Source organism: Pristiophorus japonicus, chromosome 17, assembly GCF_044704955.1.
Source record: "Pristiophorus japonicus isolate sPriJap1 chromosome 17, sPriJap1.hap1, whole genome shotgun sequence".
In the NCBI taxonomy this organism is placed as follows: Eukaryota; Metazoa; Chordata; class Chondrichthyes; family Pristiophoridae; genus Pristiophorus; species Pristiophorus japonicus.
The window spans coordinates 82275779-82290019 of NC_091993.1; the positions used below are offsets into that span (position 1 = coordinate 82275779).

General features: G+C 47.6%; 1 protein-coding gene across 3 annotated transcripts in view; it reads left to right on the forward strand.

Annotated features, from left to right (window-relative positions):
- The window catches only part of def6a (DEF6 guanine nucleotide exchange factor a), a 182749-nt gene that overhangs the window by 147933 nt on the left and 20575 nt on the right, over positions 1–14241 (forward strand). For all 3 annotated transcript variants that reach the window (XM_070858896.1, XM_070858897.1, XM_070858898.1), the window contains one exon: positions 6937–7135. In XM_070858896.1, the coding sequence (XP_070714997.1) occupies positions 6937–7135 (199 nt within the window). The remainder of the gene's footprint in view (positions 1–6936; positions 7136–14241) is intronic.

Here is a 14241-nt window from a genome sequence, read left to right on the forward strand (position 1 = left end):
CTTAGCTGCATGCAAGTGTTGCACTGATGCACATATGATTCCAGATCTGAGTCAATTCTAGGCCACCATACATGAGACCTGGCAATGGCTTTCATCATGACAATACCGGGATGTGTGCTATGTAGATCATGTACAAATTTCTCACTGCCTTTCTTAGGCATAACAACACGATTACCCCACAGTAAACAATCTGACTGAATGGATAGTTTGTCTTTGCAACGGTTGTAAGGTTTGGTCTCATTACCCATTTGCTTGGGTATGGCAGACCAATCACCACTAAGGACACAACATTTCACAACCGATAATATCGGGTCCTGGCTGGTCCAGGTCTTAACTTGTTGAGCCGTGACAGGGTTCCCTCACTTTCAAAAGCATCCATAACTAACAGTAGGTCTACAGGTTGTGGCGTCTCCACCTCCGGTGTGGGCAACGGCAGACGGCTCAGTGCATCGGCACAATACTCGGTGCCAGGTCTGTGGTGAATGACATAATCATTGGCAGATAATGTCAGCGCCCACCTCTGGATGCGGGACGATGCATTGGTATTGATACCTTTGTTTTCCGAAAACAATGAAATGAGTGGCTTATGATCTGTTTCCCGTTCAAACCGAAGACCAAGCAGGTACTGATGCATCTTTTTAACGCCATACACACAGGCTAATGCTTCTTTTTCTACCATGCAGTAGACTCTTTCCGCCTTTGACAAACTTTTAGAAGCATACGCAACAGGTTATAGTTTACCCGACTCATTAGCTTGATGGAGCACACAACCAACTCCATATGATGAAGCATCACAGGCCAATACTAGATGCTTATACGGATCATAATGTACCAGCAACTTGTTAGAGCAAAACAGATTAGTAGCTTTCTCAAAAGCTCTATCTTGAGACTCACCCTCAACCCAGTTGTCACCTTTTCTTAGCAGCATGTGCAGTGGCTCTAATGAAGTGCTCAATCTAGGTAGGAAATTACCGAAGTAGTTGAGTAGACCAAGGAACGAACGCAGCTCCATCACATTCTGAGGCTTGGGTGCATTTTTGATGGCCTTAGTTTTCGAGTCCATAGGCCTGATGCCGTCAGCAGCAACTTTCCTCCCCAGGAATTCGACTTCCGCTACCATGAAGACGTACTTCGAACGTTTCAGTTTAAGTCCCACTTTGTCCAGACGATGTAGAACCTCTTCCAGGTTGTTCAGATATTCGGCGGTATCATGATCTGTGACCAGGATGTCATCTTGGAACACGACGGTCTAGGGATGGACTTCAGTAGTCTCTCCATGTTCCTCTGAAATATGGCTGCAGCCGAGCGAATTCCGAAAGGACACCTGTTGTAGATAAACTGTCCTTTATGAGTGTTGATGCACGTAAGTTTCTTCAACGTCTTGACCAGCTCCTGTGTCATGTAGGCCGACGTCAGATCCAGTTGTGAACGACTTCCCCCCGGCTAGCGTTGAAAACCGATCATCAGCCTTCGGTAACGGGTATTGATCCTGTTTCGAAACTCTGTTGATCGTAACCTTGTAGTCTCCACAAATCCTGACCGTGCCATCACTCTTCAACACAGGAACAATGGGGCTGGCCCATTCGTTAAATTCGACAGGTGATATGACCCTTTCACGCTGGAGTCTGTCCAGTTCGATTTCGAACTACTCCCTCATCATGTACGGAACCACCCGAGCTTTATAATGGACAGGTCTTGCATCCGAGTCCACGTGGATCTGCACCTTGGCTCCCGTGAAATTGCCGATGGCTGGTTCAAACAGCGAGGGGAACTTGCTCAGCACTTGACATCATTCCAATTCAATTTGATTTTTTTCTAGCCAATTCCTGACGAGCAGCGTTGGACCATTGCCTGGAACAATCCATAATGGTAAATCATGAACCGCACCATCATACAACACCTTGACTACTGTACTGCCAATCACCATTATGAGTTCTTTAGTGTACATATGCAACTTGGCATAGACTGGATTCAGCTTAGGCTTCACAGCCTTAGTATCCCACAGCTTGTCGAATGTCCTCTGGCTCATTATTGATTGACTCGCACCTGTGTCCAATTCCATCGGTACCAGCACACCGTTAAGTTTCACATTAATCATTATCGGTTGGCTCTTTGTTAGGAACGAATACAGTCCATACACTTCCTCCTCTGGTATCTCTGATTGCATATCCAGATCTGCGCTATACTGGTCATCATCCTCCACGTGGTGTGTCGCAGCACACTTGCTCAGTTGCGGACACATGCGCTGGAGATGCCCCAGTCTCGAACAACCTTTACAAATGTACTGTTTAATCCGACACTGATGAGGCTGATGATTGCCCCCACAACGCTAACATGGTGAAATCGGATTCATTCCCATTGGCGTACTTTAGGCAGCCACAGGTTTCACATACAGTAGTCGAGTAGGCCCTGCCATATGCAGCTCTGCCAAACGACGATACAATCTTGTTTACAATACTTGCCAAGTTCTAATTCTTCGATGATATCTGCTTTAAGTTTTTGTCCATCGTCATACATGCCTGGGCAGTCGTGATGGCCTTGCTCAAATCCAGCATCTCCGCCATCAGTAGCTTGCGCAGGATCACCTCGTGGTTGATGCCGATTACAAAGTAGTCCCGCAGCATGTCTCCCAACAAGTTTTTGAACTTACACGGTCCAGCTAGACGTCTTAAGTCGGCAACGAATTCCGACACGTCCCGGCCCTCAGAACGAGCGTGCTTGTGGAATTGATATCGTGAGATGATGATGCCGCCTTCTGGTTTGAGCTGGTCATGTACTATAGCACACAATTCTTCATAGTCCTTGTCCGTTGGACTTGCAGATGAAAGAAGATTCTTTGAGTCCATAGATTTTGGGACTGCAAATGGTGAGGAAGACCACCTTGCGCCTAACTGCGTCAGTGGGTTCCTCCATTTTGTTGGCCACAAAGTACTGGTCCAGGCGAGCTACAAAATCTGTCCAATCCTCTCCCTCCACGAATTGCTTCAGAATTCCAATTGTGCTCATTTTTGCATGCGAAGGTTCTTGAGTTACCTCGTCGCCAAATGTTATGTATGTAATAACTCGATAGACTGAATACTGTAAACTAACACCGCTACAAACCTGGCTCTGCTTTATTAGGGCCCAAAGTGATCACATTACATGATGGCTTGCCTTTTATACCTGGGCAGCGCACAGGTGCGTACAGCCCAATAGCCTCCGGCAGTGGCGCCACCTGGTGGCTAGTAACTCCAAGCATACATACATGACAAAAACTATGCAATCATCAGCAAACATCCCCACTTCCTTATGATGGAGGGAAGGTCATTGTTGAAGCAGCTGAAGACGGTTGGGCCTAGGACACTTCCCTGAGGAACTCCTGCAGTGATGTCCTGTAGCTGTGATGATTGACCTCCAACAACCACAACCATCTTACTTTGTTTCAGCAAATACTGCAAATTACATTTCTATACTTTAAAAAAAAACTTGTATTTTGTGAAAATAAATAAGTCACGAAGATAGATGTAGTAATACAGAAAGGGAATCACAGTTCCCCAGCTGTTAGCTGACTTGCATCGAATCCTTTTCCTTTACTGCTCTTGTACCAGATTCTGGGAGAAGTGTCCAAGTACACAGGGTGACTTGACTTCTGATTGTCCCCTCCTCCTGGGCTTTTAGCTTTTGCCCAGCACCTCTTGTGATAACGTTGCTATCAAGAACCTGTGGTGTGGGAAATTGTGAATGCAAACTGGGACGCCAATTCCGTGCAAGTTGTATAGGAGCATCTATGAACTGTCCCATTTATATTGTCCCTTATTTAGCTTGCCTTCAGTGTTGAAATGGAGAGTTTGTTGAATTTAACTTAAAGCAATCACTGCTTATTTTTGTGCTGATACATCCTCTCTTGTCAATTCCAATATTAATGTACTTCATATTGTGGAATAGAATTGATATTCGGTTAATTTATTATTCCTTTGTAATGACCAACATGCTAATTATGAACTTCAGTCTTGGAGGGAAAAAAACATAAGGAAATAATCTTTTCAACCAGAATGACCTCCCTCAGTCTTTCCTTCCTCCCATAATCTTCAGGTTTACAAAACTCGAGCTTGCATTGCCTAATCAATACTTCCTCATTTACTTCATCTTTAAAAAAAAATTCAACCCTAATGGTGTCCTGGCCCCTCACCTTGGATTTTCATTATAACATATATCTCGTTAAAAAAACATGTTGATCATTTTTTTAATGTTTGATGATTTTAGTAATATTAATTGTAGGGGAATGTAGTGGAGAACACAGAGGGCCCTTTTGGAACATTTTTAATTCACTCTTCCCCTGCAAACGTGTGAGCTTCTGTTTAGTGCAGTGAAACTGTCTGGATCAGTTACATTTTGTTGACATCGTCTCACATGCAATGACTTGTTGGCAGTGGTGTTATAGTATGCCTCTGTTTTTTTTTATAATTCCAATGTCAGGTGATCATAGCACTAGTAGGAAACTCATCAAACCAAAGTTATAGAGCCTGATGCAAAATTGATCATTTCATTGTATATTTACATATTGATTCTTCATATAGCTTTAATTGTACCTCGACGCTATTATGACGTTCAATACAAATGAGACCCATGAAGGTTCAAACCAGCATGGCCCCACCTTTGTTAATCTTTCTATTATTCACTCTTGTTCGAAGTCATTGAAAGTTGGCATGCAGGTACAGCAGGTGGTGAAGAAGGCAAATGGTATGTTGGCCTTCATAGCAAGGGGATTTGAGTATAGGAGCAGGGAAGTCTTGCTGCAGTTGTACAGGGCGTTGGTGAGGCCCCACCTGGAATATTGTGTTCCGTTTTGGTTGTCTAATCTGAGGAAGGACGTTCTTGCTATTGAAGGAATGCAGCGAAGGTTCACCAGACTGATTCCCGGGATGGCTGGACTGACATATGAGGAGAGACTGGATCAACTGGGCCTTTATACACTGGAGTTTAGAAGGATGAGAGGGGATCTCATAGAAACATATAAGATTCTGACTGGACTGGACAGGCTAGATGCAGGAGGAATGTTCCCGGTGTTGGGGAAGTCCAGAACCAGGGGACACAGTCTAAGGATAAGGGGCAGGCCGTTTAGGACTGAGATGAGAAGAAACTTCTTCACTCAGAGTGTTGGTAACCTGTGAAATTCTCTGCTGCAGAGAGTTGTTGATGCCAGTTCATTGGATACATTCAAGAGGGAGTTAGATATGGCCCTTACGGCTAAAGGGATCAAGGGGCATGGAGAGAAAGCAGAAAAGAGGTACTGAAGGAATGATCAGCCATGATCTTGTTGAATGGTGGTGCAGGCTCGAAGGGCCGAATGGCTTACTCCTGCACCTATTTTCTATGTTTCTATGAAGCATATAGACGCCATGAAACTTGCAGTATATCAGTATCACTGTTTGATTGAATAGAACCTCCAGATACATTGAAAACATGCACCAGCCAAATCTGTATTATTTACCTTGACCTGGTTTGAGCCATGGGCATTATTAAACTGACCCATACACTTTTTCAGATCTCCTACACCCTCGTGAAAAGTAATTGAAGCGGCATTTATGCCCAAGAGGCAGAGGGCAGATTCGATCCAATGATTGTTTGTGCCATTGCCTGGACTGGTCTGCACTATAATTGTCCGCTGCCATCACATTTTGTTTGCTATGCTGCCCCCTCCACTTCCCTGCCCTTTATGCAGTTATATTTCTCAAACTGCAGGGCTGGCTACTTGAATTTCATGTGTCCACACAAACCAAGTAGATTATGTTCAGCAGCACTAAAATCATCATCATCATCATCATCATCATCATCATCATCATTTCAATACATTTCAAGAATGTTGATAAATGTTTGCAAATAGAATATTGAAGATACAAATTTAATAAAAATACAAAAGCAGCAATCAGCTTAGAAAAGGACCATGAAATGTAAGAACTTATTGCCAAAATAATTCATGTATTTGGTTCTCAAACATATGTATAAAAAAGAATCTTATTAATATAAATTGCTGCAAACTGCTTCCAGTAAGGTTTTTTTTTAAGTGCAGTAAGTGACATAAAATAATATGTAGAGTTCTTTTTAAAACCATTTTTTTAATAATCGAAAGTTTCATTTCTAAACAAAATCATGCCTTGAATGTGGTGTGTTGCATTGTAACTGTTGAAATGGAGGTCTGTGAGACTCCATGGAACACAGCTAAGTGCTCCACTGAGACACACTGTTTGGGCACACCCAGTGTAATATTCCTCACATGGAACTGTTCCTCACATGCAGCTGTTTTAGGACCTGGCTGTTTTTATGAATACAACTGATTTAAACAAAATATAAACGACGTGGGTGAATGTACTTTTAACCCCATCAATACGTGACATGTGTATATGTTTATAAACAGAACTGATGCGTGATAAAAAGTCACTAAGTTAGCTAAGACATTAATAATAACTAGTCCCTTCTCTCGGAATCAAAAAATGTCAATGCATTGAATAGTTAACAAATTGCAGATTCCCAATGGTAGGAAGTAGACCACCTAAACACGTTCTACCAACTGATGTAAATTATGTGTACATTGCTCCTCCCATTCAATGTTTTCAGCATTTTCTTGAAGTTCAACATCAGGTGGAAGAAGTCCAACACTTCCACAAGTACCAAACAAATGGCCAGATTGTGTCCCAATAGCATCATATTTTTTGTAAATGCTATAAAAACATTTTTGAACCCTGACTCAAACCCTGTTGTGTCCCACTGTGTTCTAACCACTACAAAGTTCTGTCTGAAGTCCATTTCTTAATTTACAAGTCCACAGGTATCCAAATGAGTGAAAAAGATTGCAGAGAAAGTTTGACAACGTGTTTTGTGTTTCTCAAGTCAGCAAGAACATGTGTTTCCAAAGTGAAGACACCTATGTGATGCATGTTGTATCTGTTTTGTTATTAGATTGCTGTCTGAGGAGGAAGACAAAATGAAAGAACTGATGCAGTTGAAGGAAGAGCAGGAGGAGCTAATTATAAAAACCCAAAGAGAGAAGCAGGAATTAAGGCAAGAGATGGACAACAAGTCCAAGATTTTGGAGGAGGCTCAAAAACAGCTGGAGGAAGTGCGGGTGAACAGACAGCGAGCTGACCAGGATGTGATGGTAAGTGTCTGCACCAACCAACCCAGCAAACTATTTCAGCACTGAAACTATGGTCACATTTACATCAGATCAGCAAGCGAGTTAATCTGCCAGTGACTAGTCTATTGTCTAAATCACAACATGTTGCCAGGTAACATCACAGGCAAAAGCAATACTTTCTGAACATTAGATGATGCAAGTGGATAGTTCGTCAAAATAATGAGGGTAGAAATTAATTTAGGTGATGTTTATCGCAGCATTAATGTGTTCATTCCAAGTTCCCCTCTGCAATTTTAACAGCGGGGTTAACCCATTTATTTCAAATTGTGTTAACATTTAAACAGAATGCTTTAATCATGATGCATTTGACTTGGGGAAAGTCCAAATGTGACGTTGAATGAAGAGCCATAAGCAATCAGTGGCCCGCATTGTGTTCATGAAGAATACAAAGATCAGTAGAAAGGTTTGCACTTGATACTGCACTTGGTTAAAACCTGTTTTATCTCTAAGTTAGGGGGCTAATAGCGAGGCCAACGTTTCAGATCGATGACCTTTCATCAGAACTGACACAAGGTCATCAACCTGAAACATTAACTCTATTCCACTGCCACAGATACTGTCTGACCTGCTGGGTTTTTCCACTGGGGGAGCTCGGGGCTGGGGCCAGCATTGGGGGAGCTCGGGATTGAGGATTGGGGCCCAGGATTAGGGGAGGTCGGGACTGGGGCCCAGCATTTGGGGAGCTCGGGACTGGGGATTGGGGCCAGTATTGGAGGAGCTCTGGACTGGGGATTGGGGCCCAGCATTGGGGGAAGCTGGGGATTGGGGATTGGGGCCCAGCATTGGGGGAGCTGGGGACTGGGGCCAGAATTGGGGGAGCTCGGGATTGGGGATTGGGGCCCAGCATTGGGGGAGCTGTGGATTAGGGCCAGTATTGGGGGAGCTCTGGACTGGGGATTGGGGCCCAGCATTGGGGGAGCTCTGGACTGGGGATTGGGGGTTGGGGCCCAGCATTGAGGGAGCTGGGGATTGGGGCCAGTATTGGGGGAGCTCGGGACTGGGGATTGGGGCCCAGCATTGGGGGAGCTGGGGATTGGGGCCAGTATTGGGGGAGCTCGAGACTGGGGATTGGGGATTGGGGCCCAGCATTGGGGGAGCTGGGGATTGGGGCCAGTATTGGGGGAGCTCGGGACTGGGGACTGGGGCCCAGCATTGGGGGAGCTTGGGACTGGGGATTGGGGCCCAGCATTGGGGGAGCTCGGGACTGGGGATTGGGGCCCAGCATTGGGGGAGCTCAGGACTGGGAGCAGCATTGGAGGAGCTCGGGACTGGGGATTGGGCCCAGCATTGGGGGGGGGTTCGGGACTGGGGACTGGGCCCAGGATTGGGGGAGGTCGGGACTGGGACCCAGGATTGGGGGAGGTCGGGATCTGGGCCCAGGATTTGGGGAGCTGGGGACTAGGCCCAGTATTGGGGGAGGCCAGGGCTGGTGCCAGCATTGGGCGAGATCGGGACTGGGGACTGGGGCCCAGCATTGGGGGTGGTCGGGGCTGGGGCCAGCTATGGGGGAGTTCAGGACTGGGGGCAGCATTGGGGGAGGTTGGGACTCTGGATTCAGGCGCAGCATTGGGGGAGCTCGAGACTCAGGGCCAGTTTTGGGGGAGGTCGGGACTCGGGCCAGTATTGGGGGAGGTCGGGACTGAGGACTGGGGCCAGCATTAGGGGAGCTCGGGACTGGGGCCAGCATTGGGGGAGGTCAGGACTGGGGACTCGGGCCAATATTGGGGGAGGTTGGGACTGTGGACTCGGACCCAGCATTGGGGGAGGTCGGGACTCTGGGCCCAGCATTAGGGGAGCTCGGGACTGGGGACTTGGGACCAGCATTGGGGGAGCTCGGGAATCGGGGCCAGTTTTGGGGAGCACCTGGAGGCCAGGGCCAGGATCGGGGGGGGGGGAGATCAGAGAGAGCCTGGGGATCGGAAGGGGGAGTGAAGTCAGAGGTGTTAATGGTAAATACCCACGGCCATTAGTAAAGCCCCAATGGCCAAAGTGCAAGCGGCTGGAGAGAGAGCCGGAAAAGTGCAGCAGAACCTGCGAATGGAGAACAGCGAGCTAAAGCTGCAGCCGGGGGTTCCCAGGGTACAGTGTCAGTATATTATGGATAAACTCACAAGCTGTTCCAAGGTTAATATGCTCACCTACTCTACGATCGCTAAGAACCAGGGAAAGGGGACCTGAGGGAGGGAGGGATGGGGTGCGTGTGTGTGGTGTGTGTGTTGTGTGTGTGTGTGTGTTTGTGTGTGTGTGTGTGTGTGTGCTAGGCCCATGCAGCAGAGCCTGGTCTCCAATCGTCTTGGGCCCCCTTGCCATTGGACCAAGACCTTGCTCTGTCAAGTTCGTGTGGAAACTCATGTGCAATGGTCACCCAACGTTAAAAGAATTCATGCATAGGCATCTTCCACCCTTTAAAATGAAGTTCGGGACCTGGAACATCAGGACCCTCATGGACAACCCCAACAGTGATAGACCTGAACGTCGCACTACTATTATTGCCCGGGAACTCAGACGCTTCAACATCGCAGCCCTGAGCAAACACGACGGGCAGGAGAATGCGAGCTCAAGGAACAAGGTACTGGATATACCTTTTGGAAAGGCAAACCAGAAGGAGAGCGCCGTTTCCATGAAGTTGGTTTGCGTCTTAGAGATTCCCCTTGTGGGATAAGGGAACGTTTCCTGACTCTTTGGCTTACTCTAACCTGAAACCAGTAAGCTAAGATCATCAGTGTGTACGCCCCAACCCTGAAAGCTATGGACAAGGCCAAAAAGGAATTCTACTCCAGCCTTGAACAATCCCTGTCCGGAGTTCCAATTGGTGACAAGCTGATTCTCCTTAGGCGATTTTAATGCCAGAGCTGGAAAGGTTCAGACCTCTGGAGAGGTGTGATTGGCAGGGAAATTTTTTTTTTAAATTTTTTTTTTTGATTGGCAGGGAAGAAGTAGGGAAAAGCAACTCCAATGGTATCCTCATCCTGATGAAATGCTTCGAACATGGTCTTATCATAACCAACACCTTGTTTCGTCAGGGAGACATGGCAACACCCTCACTCCAGGCATTGGCATCTGCTAGACTACGTCCGAGCGAGGGACTGCAAGGACGTCCACATCACCCGGGCCATGGCAGGAGCAGACCACTACCTAATCCACTCTGTTATTTCCATCAACGTAGCCTCAAAGAGGTGGAGGCAACGGAAACACTGCCGCAGAAAAATCAACGTTGAAGCACTGCAAAGACCCTGCAAAGAAAGCCCTATTCAATCAATGCCTCACAGCCAACCTGATGACTCTCAGTGAACAAACAACAAGGCTTCCAGAGCAGATGGAATCCCCGCTGAAGTACTAAAGCATGGCGGAGAAGTACTCTTGGCACTAATCCATGACCTCATCTCCCTTATCTGGAAGGAGAGAGCATGCCAGGGGATTTTCGAGACGCCGTAATCATGACCATCTTCAAAAAAGAGGACAAGTCCGATTGCGATAATTAGAGGAGTTTCCCTGCTGTCGACCCCAGGGAAAGTTATCACAAGAATCCTCCCAGTGGCTGAAGAGCTTCTCCCAGAGTCGCAATACGGATTCTGCCCACTAAAAGACACAACAGACATGATTTTCACTGTGCGAAAAATTCAAGAAAAATGTAGGGAGCAGCATGGCTATTTTTTGACCTCACAAAGGCCTTTGACTCTGATATGTCCTTACTATACAGTATAAATGCACACGAGGCCCATACTTGAGACAAGGTCACTCTGTGACCAGTTACCTTCATTACCAAGACCTCAAGTGATGAAGGTGGGTGGAGCTTCCCCTTTTATACCTGAAAGTCCAGGTTAGGAGTGTCTCCCACAAGTTCACCCGCTTGTGGTCAATGTTCTCAAGGTGTACAACTTAGGTCAGCTTATACATGGGTTACAATGATTGTTGAATACATGACATCACCTCCCCCCAAAGTCTTATTGGGATCACAGGTTAAGTCTCTCTGGTGGTTTACACTCCCTTGTAGAGCGCCTGAGTTGGGGCTCCAGTTGTTGGGCGCTGGCCTGAGTGTGTGCTGTTTGCGGTGCCTCAGGGCCTGTCCGGACTGCCCACAGTGACTGGGCTCTCTTCCACTTGGTTCCGGTGTTCAGTCATCTGTGGTGGAGTAAACTCTACGTCGTGTTCTTCCTCTGCTTCTTCTATGGGGTTGCTGAACCTCCTTTTAGTTTGATCCACGTGTTTGCGGCAATCGCGGTGCCTGTAAGCCATTTGGGCCCTGCAGCATAATTAAGGACAAAAACAGGGTCATTGATATCAATACATCACGCCCTCGCATTCCTGTCATGGTAGTCACATTGTGACTGACGCCTGCTCTCAACAATTTCTTTCATAGTAGGGTGTACAAGGGATAACCTGGTTTTGAGCGTCCTTTTCATTAGCAGCTCTGCGGGTGGAACTCCTGTGAGCGAGTGTGGTCAGGATCTATTGGCCAACAGGAGGCGTGATAAGCGGCTTTGGAGGGAACCCCCTTGGATTCTGAGCATCCCCTGTTTGATTATCTGCACTGCTCGTTCCGCCTGGCGGTTTGAGGCCGACTTGAACGGTGCCATTCTGACATGGTTGATTCATTGCCTGCCATGAAGTCCTGGAATTCAGTGCTTGTGAAGCACAGGCCATTGTCGCTGACCAAGACATCCGGTAGACCATGGGCGGTGAACATTGCCCGTAGACTTTCTACCGTGGCAGAGGATGTACTTTAATTTAAAATGGCACACTCAATCCATTTGGAGTAGGCATCTACTACAACCAAAAATATTTTTCCCATGAAAGGACCTGCGTAGTCCACATGGATGCGTGACCATGGCTTGGTCGGCCGGGACCAGGGGCTAAGGGGGGCTTCCCTGGGTGCGTTGCCCAGCTGAGCACACGTGTTGCACCTGCGAACACAAAGTTCCAGGTCTGCATCTATTCCTGGCCACCAAACGTGTGACCTGGCAATTGCCTTTATCATGACAATGCCCGGGTGCTCATTGTGAAGTTCTCTGTTAAACTCCTCTCTGCCCCTCTGGGGCATGACTACTCAGTTTCCCCACAGTAGGCAATCAGCCTGAATCGAGAGTTCATCCTTGCACCTATGAAGCGGTTTAAATTCCTCAGGGCATGCCCCGTACGTGGCTGCCCAGTCCCCATTCAGGACACATTTCTTAACTAAAGACAGTAGCGGGTCTTTATTTGTCCAGACTTTAATCTGACGTGCTGTCACAGGTGAGCCTTCGCTTTTGAAAGCTTCAACAGCCATGACCATCTCAGCATCATGCTCAGTTGCCCCCTCAGTGGTGGCTAGTGGGAGCCTGCTGAGTGCATCGGCGCAGTTTTTAGTGCCCGGTCTGTGCCGAATTGTGTAGTCATAGGCGGCTAACGTAAGTGTCCACCTCGGTATGCGGGCCGATGCATTCGCATTTATGGCCTTGTTGTCGGCCAAAAGGGACGTTTAAGGTTTGTGATCTGTCTCCAGCTCAAATTTCCTGCCAAACAGGTACTGGTGCATTTTTTTTTACTGCATATACACATGCTAGTGCTTCCTTTTCTACCATCCTGTAGCCCCTTTCTGCCTGGGACAGACTTCTGGGTGGATAGCTCTTTTATCGGTCGGCACAGTCATGATGGGCCAAATGGCCTCCTTGTGTGCTGTAAATTTCTATGATTCTTCAATGATAAGCTACCGGCTGTAACTGACCATTGGCATTCACATGCTGCAACACACACCCGACCCTAAAGGACGACGCATCGCACGTTAGAACAAGTTTCTTACACGGGTCATATAACGTTAACAGTTAGTTAGAGCACGCAACTTGTTATGCTCCATCAAAAGCCCTTTCCTGGCTGTCCACCCAGACCCAATCGCGACCTTTGCGTAGGAGCACGTGTAGCGGCTCTAACAGCATGCTCAATTTGGGAAGAAAGTTACCAAAATAGTTCAGGAGCCCCAGGAACAAACACAGCTCCGTCGTGTTACGGGGTCTGGGTGCTCTCTGGATCGCTTCCGTTTTGGACGCAGTGGGTCTGATCCCGTCTGCTGCTACCCTCCTCCCCAGGAATTCTACCTCTGGAGCTAAGAAGACGAACTTCGCCTTTTTCAGTCGCAGACCTACCCGGTCCAGTCTGCATAGTGCCTCCTCCAGGTTGTGGAGGTGTTCTTCAGTATCGCGACTCGTAATGAGGATGTCGTCTTGAAAAACCACCGTCCTTGGAATCGACTTGAGGAGGCTTTCCATATTTCGCTGAAAGATCGCGACGGCCAAACGAATCCCGAACGGACATCTGTTATACTCAAACAACCCCTTGTGTGTCGTGATGGTGGTCAGCTCCTGGGTCATGTAAGCTGAGGTCAGGTCCAATTTTGAAAAAAGTTTGCCACTGGATAGCGTCGCAAAGAGATCCTCCGCTCTCGGTAGCAGGTACTGGTCTTGGACCGATTGATGGTGGCTTTGTAATCGCCACATATCCTGACAGACCCATCCGCCTTGAGCACCGGCACGATCGGGCTCGCCCAGTCACTGAATTCGACTAGCGAGATGATACCTTCCCTCAGCAGGCGGTCCAATTCGCATTCTATCTTTTCCCGCATCACGTACGGCACCGCTCTGGCCTTGTGGTGTACTGGCCTGGCATCCGGGTTTATGTGAATCACTACCTTGGCCCCCATGAAAGTGCCGATGCCGGGTTGAAATAATGAGTCAAATTTGTCCAGGACCTGTGAGCATGATACTCGCTCCTAGAAGAAATTGCATTGACATCGCCCCATTTCCAGTTCATGACAGCAAGCCAACTCCTCCCCAGTAGTGCAGGACCATCCCCCAGGACAATCCAGAGTGGTAACCTGTTCTCCGAATCTTTGTGGATCACGACTACCGTGGCGCTGCCTAGCACCGGAATGATCTCCTTTGTATATGTCTGTAGCTGTGCGTTAATTGGCAATAATTTTGGCCTCCTGGCCTTGGAAACCCACAACCTTTCGAACTGTTTGATACTCATCAGGGACTGGCTGGCCCCCGTGTCTAGCTCCATTAATACTGGGATGCCATTGAGGAGCACTTTCA